Source organism: Chiroxiphia lanceolata, chromosome 5 (genome assembly GCF_009829145.1).
Source record: "Chiroxiphia lanceolata isolate bChiLan1 chromosome 5, bChiLan1.pri, whole genome shotgun sequence".
Taxonomy (NCBI): Eukaryota; Metazoa; Chordata; class Aves; order Passeriformes; family Pipridae; genus Chiroxiphia; species Chiroxiphia lanceolata.
In genome coordinates this window covers 51,162,378-51,180,920 of record NC_045641.1, presented here as the reverse complement: position 1 = coordinate 51,180,920, position 18,543 = coordinate 51,162,378, and the positions used below count along the sequence as shown (strand labels likewise).

At 40.8% G+C, this 18,543-nt stretch overlaps 1 protein-coding gene across 1 annotated transcript in view; it reads left to right on the top strand.

Annotated features, from left to right (window-relative positions):
* The window catches only part of GRAP2 (GRB2 related adaptor protein 2), a 40,019-nt gene that overhangs the window by 8,702 nt on the left and 12,774 nt on the right, over positions 1-18,543 (top strand). The window contains exon 2 of the mRNA XM_032688240.1: positions 16,116-16,218. Within this exon, the coding sequence (XP_032544131.1) occupies positions 16,141-16,218 (78 nt within the window). The 5' untranslated portion in view covers positions 16,116-16,140. The remainder of the gene's footprint in view (positions 1-16,115; positions 16,219-18,543) is intronic.

The window sequence follows — 18,543 nt, the reverse complement described above, 5'->3', positions numbered from 1 at the left end:
TCACTGTAGAAAAATGAGATTACATTCTCATCTTGTATGATTTCAAAGTTAACCCTGCTGTGAGCAGGGGCTTGAACTTCAGGATTGCCAAAAATCCCTTTTAATCTAATTATTGTATGATTCTATAAACAGCTCTGACCTGTTGGTTTCTGTTCAGAATACCATTTGCTTCACGTAATTTGCCTTATGAATAGGAAAGGCAGTGAAAGAGTAAGGAGAAAAGCATAGAGCTATAACAACTAGTCAACAGACTGTCAATAAGATACCAATGCCTTGATTTATTTTTTTTTTTTCTTTCAACTCTTCTTCATTAGATGATTCTTAGATGACAACGCTGATGTCAGCATAGCATATTCTGGAGCATAACTGTAGGAACAAATGTGCATGACGTTTATTGTGTTGTGGAAGAAATAGCATACTTTCCTCCCCTCATAAAGCTTAATGTAATGGTGAATGCAACAGCTGACTGCTTTAAATATGTACACACCCATTTCTCAGCCTGATAACAAAACCAGGGTAAAACAATCATAGTCTCATGGTTAAGTGAGCTGGTGGGGATCTGTGAACTGGTTTGTAGCTGTCTCCAGTAATTTGATCACCAGTTCCAATGGCTGCTAGACCTTTACCTCAGTAAGTGTGCCTTGGAGTGGACTCACTAACAAAAATTGGATTTTCATCTCATTCCATTTTATCTTCTGTACAAAGCCAATACAAGCACAGTGGATAAGTTGGAATTAAAATAGTATACCTGCAGTTGCCACACAAACAAATGTAACAGTACATTTTCTCTAAACTTTTTGAACTAGAATTGCACTCACTACTTAATGGGACAGAATCTGCACTGACTAGGTCCAATGTTTAGGCTTTCAGATAACGAAGCATACCAGGCTGAATATGAATACAAAAGTCATGAATGTGCACCTTTGTTTCCATTAAAGCACTTTTATTTGGAGATTTAAGTACTGCCATTCAGTGGTTTGTATGTAAACTGTTACTGAGCAAAAAATGACTGAAACAGAGAGACAATGTCCATTCTATACTCACTAGGGTTAATTGAGTGTGGTATCAATAACTTGCAGACTGGGGAAGGAAGGGAGGATCTGCAGTGCTTTATGCAGTTAGCAAATCTTAACAACTTCAAGGACACAATAATTTGGACATTTAAAAAAAAAAACAACGACAAATCAGTGCAGATCTTGGTGATGTCCTTTACCTATGCAACATGCTGCAAGTCTGTTCCTCTGGATGCAAATACATCATTAGCTCTGTACAAAACAAGCCAGACTCTTTTTAGCTTGAGGCAAGATACCAGTACTCTGCTTGCCCCACCCAACTGATATTTCATCTCCTCAAGAATAAGTTCATGTGTGGCTCACTGATTCCATATTCACAGCGAGATTCTCTATCTTCAGTTTAAAGCACTGAGTCCTTATGATATCGCCTTGAATATCTCATGAAGTATCTTATGTTTGCCTCTCCAGCCTTGAAAATGTCTTCCTTGAGGCATTTCACCAGAATCTTTGTCTCCACATGGATAGGTACATTTTTCTTAAATGAGAGCCAAGTGAGCGTCTTTGTCCAAAGTTTCAAACCCAAGTGCTTGAACTGGGGCTCCTAAGCCTCAGAGGTGATCTCGTACATTAAAATGGTTTAATGCTTAAAGTTACTAGATATGCAAGGATCAATCAGACTTCAGGGTGAGCTATAAAAGGTCAGACTCCCTGCAAACTTGCGCTTTGAACTGGAAGTATGAGCAGGAGTGAAGGAGCGTAGTGTTAGGCCAGAGAGGTGCCATGTATCCTTTCCATGGAAGTCTTTAAGTATGTGGCTTACTGCTAATGATGTTTGACAAGTGTATAAATTCCAGCTTCCACTGGCACCTGTTCATGCTTATAGGTGATCCTTGTCACCCACATGCACAGAGCACACATGCGTACCCATGAAGTGTACACAGACCAGCTCATTTGGATTTGTATTTGCCAAAGAAAACACAACACACACGTCACCTGAAGTATGCTCATGGGACCTCTGTTCCTCTGTTCAGGCATACTGCAAATGAACATCTTTCATTTATAATCAGATCCCCAGAGGTACACATGTTCAAATATACTTTTGCTGAGATGTGTTCAGGCTTGCATGTAGAATGCCTACTCTTGTATGAGGGCAGAAAAGGCACTTCTCATGTGTTCGCCCACTCATGCAGGTAATACCACATTCTCACATACATGCAGTCCGCTGTTTTCCCTGAATGTATTGTAACAAATAATTTAAATCTCTTTCTTCCCATCCTGCTTAACATGCAAATATGGATAGCACATCAAGATTAGAAATAAATGTAGCAGAATCACTTCAGTCAACCTGAAATGTCGAATGACTCATTCACACCCTTTGCAGAGTGTTCCCTTTTTGCCACATGCAATCTACTGAGTAGTCTGAAGGCTGTGTGGTTCCCTGCAGCAGAGCAGTAATCGATTACTTGCACACTGAAGGAGTAGGACTGTGATTATTTTTGCAGGGTGTACAAGGGTTATGCAGAGAGGTTCCAGTGAGCCTCACTGACATGATGGTGCTCATGCTGTGGGAAGGGGAAATGTAGGATGTCAGACTTGATCAACATATAAGGAAATTTGTGTGTTTAATTAAGTTTCAGTCTGCACATTAGTTCAGTAACCAATATTCTTACATCATGGTATGACCCAGATATTTTTATTCCAGGTAATGAGAACCCATTCCAATTTTATATAATTCAATTATGGATTAAGATAAACAAGAATGTGTTGTTCCTAATTCAGAGTAAAAATATCTGCATGTTAAATCATTCAGGAACTGCTGCTGTGCTTATATTTCAGAGGTATCATAATCCACGTGAACTAAAAAATGCATTGACAAACATGAAATATGTTCCACACTTTACTTAAAATGATACGATCACTGTGCAGAGAGAACCCCAGGAATAGTAACAAGCTGGCATTCACATTTGTCTTATAATGAGAAGAAAAGTTGGATTGACTGTTGGAGTTGCATCTTTAAATGTATGAATTATTATAATTGATTTCTTTTAAAACCCTTTCAGAACCATTCCCAAATGAGGATGCAATGAGCTAACGGCAAATTTATGGAAAGACTGTTTTGTAGCACTTAGGTCTTGTAAAAGGGGTACTATGTTTAAATGGAAGTTGAGCTGTGATGACCCATTAAGCAGAAAAAACAGTTAATATAACAGAGCAGCTCAGAAGGTAAAATATGCAAGTGGTGACATTATGCAATGAAGGTATCACAACCGTGCTCATTATACCACAAAGCAGATACCACTAGTGGCATTTCAATTTCTTTGTCCTTACTTAAATGTGAAGCTTTCTGTGTGTATCAGTGTGTCAGTTCTTCTCAGAACAAAGGTGGTTGTTAGCTGAAATTATGTATAACATGTCCAAGATAAGAGGACCATAAAAACCTAGTTATCAGATTTCCCATGTTTGTTTCCAATATCATAGCTAATTGTACGTTGAACTAGACAGTTGTATTTCGTTCTTTCATAAAAGCCCAAGAGGAGAAGAAAAATATATAAGGGAAAAGAGGCAAGACAAACTTTTCAGCAGAAAACCCACAACTTGTGCAGTCAGATGCAATTTTGCACTAGAACAGATTTGTGGTTAAAAGGACAAAGAAACTACTTTTTCTTACTGAGCTAACTGTAGTTTTACTTTTGTGCAAAATCATACCTGTTGGCACACAATGTCATTTTAGTACTAGAATTCCAGATTTTGCACAATTATCTGTGATGGGAGGATTAATCTTAAAAAAGATAGCAAGAAAAATTGCAGTTTAATCACTGATCTTACTTTTCTTCACATTTTACAGAAAATTTTATCAGCTGGCCTTATCAAAGAAACATGCAGTAGCTGACTGGAAACATAGTATTATGTACCCAGCAGTATATACTAGCAGATTTTCATAACATTTTGTTAACAAATCCCACTCAAATGTATTGCTCCAACACAGAGTCCAATATAAGATTAAAAACTATTTTTACTAGGTTGGATTAATGCTTTAATGTGATGAATTCTCTAGGTTGTGCTATGCCCAGAAATAAAAAAAATATAGCCTTCTGTTGCATCTTTCATCTTTTACATAGAAAAGAGGAATTTGTTAAATGCTGTGGAAAGGAACCAATGACATAAGGTGAACTTACTTGTATTTTAGCAGAAATATTTACAGATTTTTTTCCTAGATTTCCATTTCACATTGCGAAGTGCATGATTGCACGTGGACAAAGGGAATTTACCATTCACATGCACATCCAGTGTGTATTCATATGCAGACCCCTACGAACACCAGAATTCCTCAGCTCTTAGTTACAGTGCAAGAGCGCAGATTTACAGAACAGGATGTTGGAAACTACTGTTTTTTGGAATCCTCTCTGACAGTCAAAGTTGGACATAATGAATCTTGAGTATTCTTTCCCATATTTAGATACCGAAATACAAGGAAAGCACCTTGGAATATCTTGATCTAATTGTAGGTGGGTTTTACTGTCTGTGGTTGGTTGTTTTTAATCAAGTCTGATAGTACCAGATTCTTGATTCTGTTTTGACTCTTTTGCTTTGGAAGTGACTTTTGAAAAGTCCTCCCTGAAAGGATATATGTCTGAAATATAATGTCACACCTCATCCCAGTCTCTTGTATGATTGATTTGAGAAGTATAATTCTCCATCTGACTTGCAGCTAGCAGAATTCCCCAGAGCTGTTCACAGCTCCTGCGATTCGGAGAAGCTTTGAAGGTACTTGAAATTATATCAAAGACCAGTTTTAGGATAAGTAGTCCCAGGATTTCACAGAGCCCAACCACTGTCTGATGCCCACTTGATCCCTCTTGACTGCAGTCTTTTAGTAAGAGTAGATCTTTTCAGAGGATGAAGATTGAAAAGGGCTACACCTGCATAAAGGCAGATGTGCATAGGCGTGTGCATACCTTCCAGAACAAATTCAGAGACGTACATGTTGCTCTTTTTCTAGTCTACATCCATTTATCCTCCAATGAACCTCCAATATTAGTGCAAATATGCTAAACATACATGGTTCGTTGGTATATTGATGTAGTGTATTGATAATAGTGGTCTGTTGCAGTCCTAAATTTTGTGAATTCACTGAGTGCAAGCTCCACCTGTACACAGAAGCAGTTCCCTTGCTTTCATACACATACATGCACACTGGGAACAGGACTGGTTTTCTGATAACCGCACACTTGCAGTACAACACGTATCAGCCAGTCCTCAAGCTTACCAAGAGAAGATGAGAAAAATTGAGAGGCAGTTAGCAAGATAAGGTACGAGGAGATTTAAAAGAAAGTAGCATAGAAGGAAGCGGCTACATTTTTCATACTTTAGTTGTTTGTCTGGACAGCTTGAGAAGGAGCTGCTCGACAACTGTGCCAAAAGAGACGATTCAAAGCAACTTCCCATCAGGCGGCATTCCTCAAGTGTCTGCTCTTTAAGAGCAGTCAGGGAAAATTCGTTCTGTGGGAAGCAGTTAATGGAGCTGCATTACGGACCCCTTATTGTTCTGTCTGATAGAGAGACAGCAGGTTCACTTTGGCAGCTCCAGAGCACTGATCAGTTCAGATTAGGGGCACATCGTCTGTCTGGCTTAATCAGGCATGTTTAGATATATTTATCATGATTAGAGGGGTGTAGTGCAGGGAGGGGGAGGAAATGAAGAGTAAGATTACTTTTCTCTAGCTTCAAATGGAAGCTTAGCAAATCCCACTGAGTCAATAGGTGCTCATCAAAGGCAGAATTTAAATGTTTTGTTGAACACTCCAGCACTGGATTCCAATCACTGAAGAAGAGTCTTCTTTCTTTCACTTTCTTCCTTCCTCTACCACTTGCATGCAGCAAAGAAGAAAATCAGCAGCACATGCAACTCGTGATTCATCTAGATTTCCAAGTGAAGGCACAAATTGCTATGTGGTGAACAGAGGTTTCCTTGACAGTGAGCTGGATCATCTTTGATCTCAATGGCCACAGTTCATGGGCCTAGGCTGACAGAACGCTACAGAACACAGCAGACATGCTTTGGCTACCTATCCTCACAGCAGCTGGCAGCACAGAAGCTGTAAGGCAGTTTTTCATGCCTGAACTCTTGGGCAGCAATGCAGCAGTTAAAGTAAGTCTATGGAAATCTAGAAGAATCATTTGTTAGTGAAGAAAAATAAGTCAAGCTTCCCTTTCTCTGTTGTAATCTACTCCTTTCTCCTCTGCAACTCCAGTCGGTTCTGTGACAGTTCAGTTCTTGTGATCTTGTAATTGCTGTCAAGATGATAATCTGGGATGTCACAAGCACGGCTCAATGTAATCACCATACAAATGTAGAAGGTAGAAAACCTGACTGACAAGAATCAAAAAACTGCTAGTGAGACACTAACAATTCAGTGGCAGGATTTATGGAGTAGAGAATGTAGAAGAGAAAGTTGGCAGGTTTGGAAGAATTTGAAGAAAATATCTAATGACATCAAGTTTGCCAGTACTCCTTTAGAATTCTGAAGTAGAGGATCATAGCCTTATATTCCCAAAGAAAAATCTCTTAGAAGTGCAGAGATGCTCCTCAGCTGGCATGGTAGGGAGTATATTTGGAGATCAATTAGCAGAATGATGGGAAGCATTGGATGAATTAAATAGCAAATTAACACTGTTGCTCAGGATTAAAGCCACATCTCTTTGCAATAAGTGGTGCTACATTGATGGGACCAGGCAGTCAAAGTTGTACGCTCTCCTAGTGCAGGCGCACCCATAGAATTGGAACGGTACTCTTACAGTTAAAGCTTATTCCTGTAAGAGAAATGGCTTCACACCTTTAATTGAAATAGTTGTATCACATGTGCAAGCGCAGTAGTCTGTAGTCATATCAGCTAAACTGACTGTGGTTTGTGAGGGTGATGGTGACAAGATCAGCACTAGAATAGCAATAGCTGTGCAACTGATGCTGTTGACTGAGCTTTTTGAAAATCCTGGAACATGACCAAAGAGGACTGTTGCAGGTGAGCAACAGGGTACAGAGCTTTCAAGGCAATCTTTGCTAAGAGGAAGCATAGCAAATGGGGACAGAGCTCTTTCCGGATCAGTTCATGGAGCTCTGCAGAGAAGCTTTTATAGCACTGCCACTCCTGTTCACTCAGTGTTGAAAAAAATAAGTGCCCGCTAATGACCTGTCACTGCAGACAGCCTGAGCAGCTGTTTGCAGAGAGCAAAGCAGCGAGAGGATGAATTGCTCTGTAAGGAGCATATCTGAATGTGGGAACAGGAATAGATGGGAGATTGGGAGAGACTAGACAGCTTCCATTCATAACATTCAGCTTTATGTGGATTTACAGTCCTGATGCTCTTGAATCCACAGATGCTGAGTTATTACTTCCAACAATTACTTACAACAATTGAAATCTCCCTTGTTTCCACACTTTGACTTCTGTTTCTCTTGTTGGCATAACAGGTGGAGAAGCAGAACCACATCTCTTAGTTTGGAAGATGCTTTTTTAAATGGTAATAAGTTTTATATCTCTCTCTTATGATTTATAACTTCCTGGACACAATTTATTGTTCTTCTTCATTTTCTCAGCTATTATTCAAGCTCCCTAGGGAAGTGGTCATAGCACCAAGTCTGTTGGAGTTCATCCATACGATGCTCTGTGAGCAGCAGGGAGTTGGACTCAATGATCCTTATGGGTCCCTTCCGATTTGAGATATTCTATGATTCTATAGTTTATTTCCTCTCTCCATAACAAATGGAGGGACATCTTACAGTTCTCTCAATATTAGATTATCAATATTATCAATATTATCAATTTGCCTTTCCGAGACAAACTAATTAAGAACACAGAGAATTAGTTTGCACTGAGGAGTAACAAAAACTGGCCACTTAATTCTTCATACATTATCAACTCAAATAATTCATAGTAGGCAAGATATTTATGCGTTTTATTGAAAATAACCTCTTTTCTTTCCTTTTATTTTCTTTTCCCTTTTGTTTTCTTTCCAGCTGCCCCCAGATAGAAACTAAAGTGAATAAAGTGTCTTGGAAAATGATTTTTCTCTTGAAAATTTCAGCCCGGCAAGAAATTACTAAAATTTTTGAGATGATGTATTCTTATGCAGTTTTCAGGTATGTTTGCAGACACATCTATTTTGGGTCACTCATCTAAGTGCAAAAGCAGGTATTTCCGTTACTTATGGCTGAAATGTCTGGATGTTCCTTCATATGGTTCAACATAGCTGTGGTGAATGTATTCTGCAAGGTGAAGAGGTTAACATGTTACCATAACTGTGACAGGGGAGGAGTACATAGAAATGGAGGACAAACAAAAGAGAGTTATTCCCTATTCTATCCTATTTCCTATCCTTTCTCATTATTGGGAGCTTGCCACTATTGAGTGTTTTGTTTATAGTATAGAAAGCCACATCTTTTATGGCTTGACATTAAATAGATTTAATATTATAATGGAATAGTTCTGGATACATAACAGAAATCCAGGCAGTGACATTGTTTTGTGACATTGTCAGGCAGCAAGCATGAGTGACAACTCACAGCAGCGTTCTTGCTGGGGGGCCCATTAGATCACATCATGGTAGAAACAGAGAAAATAGGTTGTTCCAATGTGTAATATAATGTAATCTGTCATGCTGTCCACAGACCACGAGAATGCACATAGCTTAAAACCAAGAAAACTGTGAGGATTGGTGTCCCACCTGCCTGTACAGAAATTTATATTCCTGATGTATTGATAGGCACATGTAAAACTTTTCATGACATGGCAAGAGCTAGCTGCTGTATTCTTCTTATGGCCCCCTGCTTTCTGCAACTGTATATTTTTTCAGCAAAATGTATTGGAGATTATCCTCTTCAAAGGGAGTTCTCATTGCATCTACCCCTGACTGGTTTGAGTGCTTCATAATTTTCACACTCCTCCTGTTTTAACTTACAGATATACCAGGGAGATAATTGTCTCCCCAAAGGGCAGTGTGTGGGGGGACTACCACCTACCAGCCTGCTGCTGGACCGATTGTCTTGGACTAGCACATGGGGGTGTTTTTTGTTGAAGTACCACAGCTCATAAGAAAGTATGACTTGGGTCAAGTTACAGTTCCACACAGCACGGGAGATGCTGTGCCCAGCAACAGCAGTTTGGGGAAGGAGGGCAAGAGCAGGACAAGTAAACGTCAAAGCTTCTTCCCCTATGGCCTCCCAAATCCCAACACTCTTGGGAATGAATTCCTAGTGCTTATGTTATAAGAAATGATGGATAAAAATTTCCTATTTACCTTTTCCATGATTCTTGTTATTTTCTGCATTGTTTTTGCATTTATCCCTCTGACAACTTTTTTTCTAGGGTGAAGAATCGTAGTTTAAGTTACTCCTTCCTTGTTCAGAAGCTTTCCATTCTTTTGGTCATCTTAAATTACTTTCTCTCTACTGTTTCTAATGCTATTGTCCCTGGTTTTGAGATGGAGGGATGAGAAATAGCTTCTGCATTCAAGTTACAAATATTCAAGCAGGTGCCCCAGGTATTTGTACAGTGACATGATGTTGCCTTCTGGCTTGTTCTCTGTCACTTTCCAGACACTTCCTAACCTGCCTTTTTGATTTCCACTCAGCTGACACTTTGATAGAACTATCCACAGCAACTCAAAGGTGTCTTTCCAGAGTGGTGATTTAATTTGTATTATCCTACGGTTTTTTCTCATCAGTAAGTTTTGTCACTTCATGTTTTCCAGATAATTTATGAATACATTTCCAAACTTTTAATCAGTTGCTAATCCTCCATAGGACCTTCCCTCCTATTCTTTGAGAGCTTAAAGGGCCTTTTTAAGAGTCTTTGGTGAGAGACTTCATCAAAAAGAATTTAGAAATGCAAGTTTTGTATCAAGTGATCACCTATATCCACATGCTCATCAGCTCCTTTGAAGAACTCAATCAGGTTTGTGCAATATGACTTCCTTCTACAAAAGCTATATGAGGGGGAATTGCTATGTTATTTCTCTCACATGGCCAGTAATTCTTTTCTTCATTATTCTTTCTACCAATTTCAGACATAAAAAATCAGGCCTCCTGCACCTTTTGCATCCCCTCAAAACACTTCCCAAACACTGGCATTGTGTTTGCTGCTTTTTCTTCTAATACCAAGGCTGAGTTAGGTCTTGCGTTGCATGCCACAGTTTAATTGTCAGCCTTTACTATTTCATGTTCAGTTTAGATTTCAGTCAAGATTTCTAAAATATAGAATCTTTGAATTTACTCTTGTTCATTTACTGGTTTTTTTCCTAAAACCTTTTCTTCCAATTCTTTAACTTGAAATGGTTCCCCTGGCTCTTTTCTGCAAAGAAAACCTCAGTGTGGGAACATCCTTACATCCCTATGGAAGATGCATGGATGCAGAGAATTAATTTAGTTTTTGTGCTTTGTTCTTATCTTCTTTGAGCATTCTTTTTACATCTCAATCATCCGTCAGCCTTACAGACACACTCTGGCAGGCTTCCTGCTTCTGTTGTCTTTGAAAATAATTTTATTACATGTTTTTATGTCTTCAGCTCCTTGTTCCTCAAGATATGCTTTTCAACGGACTTATGGTTTCTCAGTTAGGAGATCTGTGCTTATTTCTGTTTTCCTTATTTGGGTAGAACTTGCACTTTTTGAGGGAGAGTACCCTCCTTTATTCATCTGTTAAACCACCCTGGGCTGAAGCAGCAGCAAAAGGCAGGTCCTTTTGAACTGACACTACCATTTTAAATATGCAGTATACCAAATATTTCCATCATTGGAGTCTGATAGTTGTCCATGCCTGGATGTGTCCTGTGACAGACACTATTATGTGCCACTGTCCCCCGTGCCCACTCCTGACTGTCCTTGTCCACACATGTGGACCCGTTACTGATGTGGCACATTGTCACTGTAGGGAGGAGCCTGATATGGGCTGAGCTCTCCTTCTCTTCCGTCCCTTAGGTGGTAACACACCTCCTGCTTTCTAGCAGTGCCAGAGGAGAGGAGAGCTGCTACAAGGTACGGGGTGAACACGGTTCTTAGACTTGAGTGGGGGGAACTGTGTGGAAAAAGGTACTAAGGAGGAAAGGGGGGGTTTGGAAGAAGAAGTAAAGTACTGCGCAGTAGGGAAAGACCATGGGATCCCAGGGCCATCTTGTTTATCAGTTTTCACAACAGGGCAGTGCTTTTGCAGGACAAATCCCTGTGCCTCAGCCAAATCTGACCAGCTGGAAACTGAGGGAGGAGGTGGGCAAACAGAAGGAGGTGCTTCCCCACCACCCTAGTCCTCCCCACCAACTCTTTCAGCACAGCAAAGATTTGTGAATTTATACTCTCAAAATATCAGGCAGTACTGTGCTACTCTCTTTAAGGTTGCTGTTGTACCGGCTTCCCATGTTGCTGCTCAACTCTACTCAGTCGTGACTGGAGTTAGCACAGAAGATCCAGGTTCCCCAGGGAGATTAAGCACCATCCTAGTCTGGGGCATTTCTTACAGACTGCTGTTGGTTATAGAGCCCTGAAAGTCTGTTTGTTTTGTGAATCCAGTTCCTAGGAGGCTTATTTTGTTTGCACACAGGCTCAGCCCAAATGCTATGCATTGCTCTGGATGGCGGGATAGCCAGGACTTAAATGCAGCAGTTCTGAGTGTTTTAGTGGCTTGTTCTCCCTTATAAATTAAACCCTCTTATCACTGACAGTCAGTGGAGCTGCACCGTTAACTCCGTAGCAAGAGGTTTGCGTTTTTGGAACAAAATATTCCCATGCACTTGTATGTGGCTTAGCTGGTGAAAACAAAACTGTTACCTATCACAGCTCTTCTAGATAACAGGTCCCTTCTCCATTGTTTCTGCTGAAATGTCATCTGGAGTTTCTGTACAGATATTCAGGGTTGAATCCTGTCCCCAGTTGCTCATCAGTGCAATAGGTTGTTCTTGCAGAGCCGAACAAAGACACAGTAGCTTGCACTGTATATCTTGGTGCAAAACGTCACTGGATGAAGCTTCAGACTGGAGATGTGTGGTAGTTTTTATGCTACAGGCATACAAAAAAACCCTTCTGTTCATACAGCTCCTTTAAGTGAGCACATTGTTATAACTACACTCTCCTTCTGATGTTAATATGTGAGATTGAGCAGGGCTGAGCCTGGGCAGTTCCTGAGTAATAAAACTCTTTGTAGGTGGTGACCTTCCCTGGCATTGTTACTGCTGAATTTTGACCCAACATGATAAAGGGTAACAGTATTAAACTCTTTGGGATGCTGCTGTCAGACTGTGTTGCTTCCTGACATGATTTGGGCCTTGGCACTTTCCATCAACAGAGATGCTGATGTTCTTGCTCAGGGAATGGCATTCTGCCAAAATAAAATGCCTGCCTTGTGCTCTGAAAGCCATGCTGCTTTTCACTCCTCCTTTTGTGAACCTTCTGTTGCACCAGTCCCACAGAATTGCAGTAGCCTTATGCCCCTTGGATCCGCCCTGTTACAATCGGGAACCACGGAGAAAATTCACTCCATGCAGAAAGCCAGTACAAAATGGAGGGTACTGGTCAACTCACACTCAGAACTGAAAAATCCTGCTTTGAACACTGTGTAGGCTTCACGCTAAACTCTGTAAAAAGGGCGTTTTCACAGAAAGTATTATGCAGTCTAAAATTGTCCTTGGTTATTCAAAAGCTTAAAGAAGGGGTACCAGGCAGTTAAAAGCAGAATCTGGTGCTGTGTCTGCAAACGGCAGCACTGTCCTTTGGGATAAAAGGTGCTTAAGAAATTTAAGTTATGATAATAGTGAAAAATTTCTGTCTGTGTTGTGGGATGGTGTTCGGAGTCACGCACATGCAGAGAGGGAAAGAATGGGCTCTTGGCAGGGGAGTTTTCATGAGGGCCCAGCACTGACCCATGTGGAGTGGGGATTCTCAAGTTACAGATGGAGGGAGAAACGGGATCAGAAAAACAGAACTGGTTTGAAGTTCAGGTGATGAAAAGTGGTAGGCTGGAGTTCAAAGACAGAATTATTGGCTAGTGTTGCTTTAGTAGTTGGTGGGAGAAGAGCTTAAGGCCAGAGCATTACTGCATTGCTGATTTATCAACACAGCCAACACTGTGTATGGTATTTGAGACACTTCTAAATCCAGCCGCTGGCAATGAAAAGCACATTTAATCCATGTGTTAGATTGTTTGAAGAGGTATCTGTCTCCCAGTCTCTATTCCAAGGTTGGGATTGCTGAAATTGAAGAGGAGGTGAGAGGAAAGATTTTAACTGTTTCACAAACTGTTCTCCTTTAGAGGGGGGTCACATTTGCAATAAACCCTTTAACATTTGGGATATAGGAAAATGAAAGGTTCTCTACTCTCTTATCCCCTCCAGAGAGAACCCCCATTGTCTCTTCTCTGTCTAAGGCACAGAAATCAAAGAGAGGATTTGTAGGAAAATAGTTTATTGTTTTTAACTGTGTTCTTTTCCTCAAGCTGGGATTAATGGTCTGCACTTAGGAGTTCCAGGATTCATCTGCATTGTTGGCTCTGATCTCTCTGCAGCAGGCCACCACTGCAAGATAAAATACTGAAAAACAGCCCTTAGTAAAGTAATTCTCCGTTAGTCTTTTTCTTCAGTTATCTTACATGAAAGAGTATCACTGTTTAACCAGTTCCCTCAAGGGTTAATTCCTCTTCAATTTAATACCCCTGTGCTCTGTTAGTGTGCAAGGGGCTGACACTGGCTATTGGAGGCTTATAGACTGAAGCTCCAAAAATGTCTATGCAAGAATAGAGGACAGTTTTCAAATCACGCCTGAGCTGCACCTGCAGAGTTACACCAATGCCTTGGAATAAGTAAGAACTAAAGAGCATCAGTAAGTCAACAGAGAGAACAGGGGGTGAAAGTGTTTGGAATAGATGGAAAGCTGAAGACTGAAAATAAAGCACCAATGTGCTTTAGGGTGTTATGGTTCAGCATTGTGTATATTGGAAGCCTAAGGCAGCAAGCTGGAATAGCAGGCATACAGCAGACCTCAACTGAGCAATTTATTCAAATCTACACGGGAGGCCCCGACACTGCAGCAACCCCAGTTTTGCTGCAGAACAGTTTCATGCTGAACAAGCAGAGCTCTCTGTGGCCCACTAAAAACTTTGCCTTGGTTCTGCATAGCTCTTATCAGTCACATGAGTATGAATTCATCTATATGCAGCAAAAAAGAGGGTGTTAACAGAATCCAATAGGAAGCATGTAAAGATATTTTTATAGTTAGAAATGAGTTGTAACAAATCTCAGAACTAATATCCAGCGATGTTATCCACTCCTTCTGTGGATCACTTTATCCAGGCATCTTTAGTCAAGTGCAAAGGAACTCTGCAAGCAGGAAATAGACAACTTAGCCAATAAATAACTGCTTTCTACAGTTAGCACACACAGAACTTCGTTAGGATTTAATGAAATATTAAGCTAAATATTAGCATACTCCTCACCTTTGTAGAGGCACCCAAAGATTCTTTGCAGGCATCAATCAGAAGTGAAGAGTTAACCTCCATGGTTGCCATCTCTCACCAGCTGGGTCAGCTCTGATGGCAATGACAACTCAATAACCCTAATGATTCATGACAGTCATCAGCTAACTGTCCCAGTTAAACCTCATGTGGGTTTGTTTTCTCCCCGGAGACTTTATACATTGGTGGCTTTCCTTTTGAATCCCTGGGCTACTGCTGGTGCAGTCCCAACTCTGTCTACAATTTTTGCCCTGCAGACTTGCTCCCAGCTCACTCTCAGCAGTTTAAGTTGCACTGTATCAGAGCTGGGCCCTGGATCCTTGTTACACAGGAAGTTAAATCCCTGGGTTGTGTGTCAAAAGATTACAGGAGGTATTGTAGAGAACTGTATTGTAAAGAAGTAGCCTTTTGATTTTAAAGTGGCATAATTTTGGAGCTTGCTCAGTATCAGCACTTTTTAGGGATCTTGTATCAGTTCTAATAGGAGACGAGAAATATCTAACCCTACCTAGGGCTGTTCATACAGTTTCTTTCTAGGGCTTTCTGGTTAAGAATATTTTGGTTCAGGCAAGTTGGCACTTCTTCTCAAGCCATAAATTCTGGGTGTTTTGGTGAGAAGTGAGGTTAGGTAATGGAACCTGTGGCTTCAGGATCATTGTTGCCAGATAATTCTAGCTTAGTAATCATAAAAATTACTTCTATATTAGCGCTGCCTGATCATCTTCAAAAGCTGGGCTGCAAGAGCATCTACCGGTAGTGCACTTGCTTAACGTGGCACTGCCTACCTATTTCTCATCTTGTCACTGGCAGCCTCACCACTGGCAATGGGGTCCATGAGCCAGCCATGGGAAATCAGTAACTCTCGATTGTAGAAGTGGTCCTGCTGGAGTACATCCAAGTTACATGAGCAGGAAGTGGTAAAGAAGCAAAGCTCATCTTGCCACTTCCCCTGACACATTGCTCTGGTGATGAAAAGCAGGCTTTGGTTTGCAGGCTGTCTAATACATTTCAGGCTCCTGGATTACCAACACTGAGGTAAGCTAACTCTCTGCCTCCTTCATCATAGGGAATACAGCCTTTCTGTAAACAGTTTTTTGTAGCTGAAAGTTGTGGTCACCCATGCTAAGCCATCACAAAGAAAAGACTCTTTCAACTTTCAGTAACGTGACTCTTGTCCAAGAAAAACAAAGAATTTATTGCAGGCTGTTTGTTTTGTCCACAGTTTGTCTCACTCTTGAGATAAAGAGTAAGTCACCGCAGAGGGCAAATGCATTTTTCTGTTGCATGACAGTCACTTGCTTTATTGGGAACTCTGGCAGAGTAGTGGTTGGTCTATACAGGTTTTTCACATGAGATTGCCGCAGAGAAAGAGATCTCTTGGAATAAGCATGCACAACAGGTTGTTTGAACTTCTGGCTTGAGCTAATTACAGCCTCATCCACGCCCTCTCTTCTACCTGCTGATGTCTTTCCATGTCTAGTAACTAATGTCTAGCAGTGGTTGGTGCATGCTTATCCATATACAAATCATAGCATTGCCTATAAGCTTTCCAGAGGCTAGACTCTGCAGTCTCAGCAGCTCATAAGTGTTGACAAGTATATACTTCTTCCAGCTTTGCTCTGCCACCAAGACACAGTATGGAAGCCATTGCCAAGTTTGATTTCACTGCTTCTGGAGAAGATGAGTTGAGTTTCCAAGCTGGGGATATGCTGAAGGTAAGTGCAGCCTTAGGCTTGACTAAACAGCATTTCTGAGACTGCTGCCAGATCTTTCTAGGCTCCCATTTGCCTTGACAAAACAGATGAAGACAGACATCTATAAACCAGAATACAAATACAGATTACTCATCTCCCATAGGGTTTGCAGTAGGTCAACCAATAGTTCCCAGGTTACTTGAGTCTGTGTCCACTTTCTGATTTTATGTCCATAAACTATGGATTTAGTTGCCCTGCAGTTCTCTGGTACTCAGCAAGGAAGGATAAATACCTTTACTGAGGCAGAGATCAAGTTCTTTGGTAGACAGATTTTGAGGGTCCTGTCTGTTTTCATTGACTACATAAGTAGTCCACAGTGAGTACATTCAGATGACTATGTCTAAAGGCAGGCAGGATGAGTGCGGTCCAGAGAGATTGCCATCTTCCTTATTTCCAGCTCTTAAACTATATAAAAGATAATTATCATCCATTATAGAACTTATATCTAACTTTTCACTGTTAGTAATTATTGTTAGTTGCTGCAGGGTTTTTAGGCAATTGCAAATAGAAGAGGAAAAGTCTATGAGACAATCTGTTACACACATAAAGGAAGAGTTTAAGAGGTCCCAGGCTCTATAACACAAGGGCTTTATAACACAAGAGTGTTATATATGCTCTTGCAGGAATTTGGCAGTGGAGGCAATGGCAAAAGTAGAGTTGATCAGATACAACACAGAGCATGTGAAAGTCTCTTTAAAGTTGATTTGTATGTGTTATGGTAGAACAGTTCTTGTTAACGCTACTGAAGTCCCACAGATTAGGAAACTCAATGTTTCACTCTAATTATTTACCTACTTCTCAGCCCCCAACTGTTCTGTTTCAGTTGAAAATGCCTCAGTATTACTCCTCTCTAAGGCCTTAATTCCTCCACTGCCCAAAAGGCAATAGTATATAAACCCTTGTTAGGCCAGGAGCCTTTGCTACCTCCGTGTGCAGTCCCAGATATTCCAACTAATAATCAGATATTGGGTCTCAGCCTTGTCTTTTCCATCACCACCATTTTTTATCTTATTAGCTTCTTAATTCTTGACACTTCGACAAAGTGGCATCCAGACTCATTAATACCGGATTTTTCCAAAGAGCTGTGAGAAGCTTCTGGAGAAATCACTGCCTCTGTTCAGCACAGATAAATACTCTTATTCCTAATTCTTCCCCAGTACATCCCTACTATCCCGTGATCTTAAACTGATACCTACTTTCTCAGGAAACCATTCTCAGAAGGCTTCCATCAAGTCCCTGGCTGGGTTGATGTTGTTGGCCAGATCACTTTTCATTCTGTTCCTCAGTTTTCCTTCCTGTAAAATCATTATAAATTAGAGCTTCTTTTCAAAGTACACTGGGAGCTACAGATGAAAAGTGTCAAATAACACTACACACCAGTAGTAGTAGTAGTAGTAGTAGTAGTAGTAGTAGTAGTAGTAGTAGTAGTAGTAGTAGTAGTTGGCACAGAGAATTTACTACCAGAAAAATCAAACTGCTTCTTTCTTTAATATCCTTGAGGCAAACAAAATAACACCTTAGCCACCCAAGCCATAGTAGCAATAAACTAGCCTGAGTAACAACTCTTCTGGCATACGTACACATACATTCATGCCCCATCATGAGCCCCCTTCTGCTGCCTGCAACAACCTGCTGATTTATAAAGGAGATAAGATGAAGTATTGATGTAGAGATTAGAAAACAGGAAACATGAGGCCCTCAACCAGCAGTGACAGGAGGAAATCCACCCTCTCACCCCCCACACATCCTTCTCTGGGAGGATGACACACTGAGAGAAACCTGCCAGCCCTGCAGTGACAAACAGCAGGTGGGTCTTTCTGGAAACCTTGCTTCCAGCAGAGCAGGGCCTGAGCATGAGCAGGAGGTAGCTACCATCCCCTTTGTTCGGCCACCTTTAATCCAGCACCCAGGCATGAGGAAAGCAGTGACTATACAAGTAGGGAACTTCACAGCTTTCTATTCCCTAACTTTTCTGAATCCAAATGCTTAAAAAAAGCCTACGTGGCAGGGACGGCAATGCAGAATTGGCCCCAGAGACAGTAACATCCTCTTGCCAACACCAAGCAGTTAGAATGTGCCTTAGGCTCCCAAAACCATGAGATTGGCTCACAAAATAAGTATTATTGCTGTTAACAATAGATTTTAAATTAAGTCTGTTCCACTTGCTTTCTCCTTTTAAAACTGTCATGGCTTATGCTTTTAGGCTCCTCTCCAAAACCAGAAAGAACAGAAACATGCTCTATTTCATAAAGCGGAATTCTGTTCCAGGAGTTGGAATGTCAAACA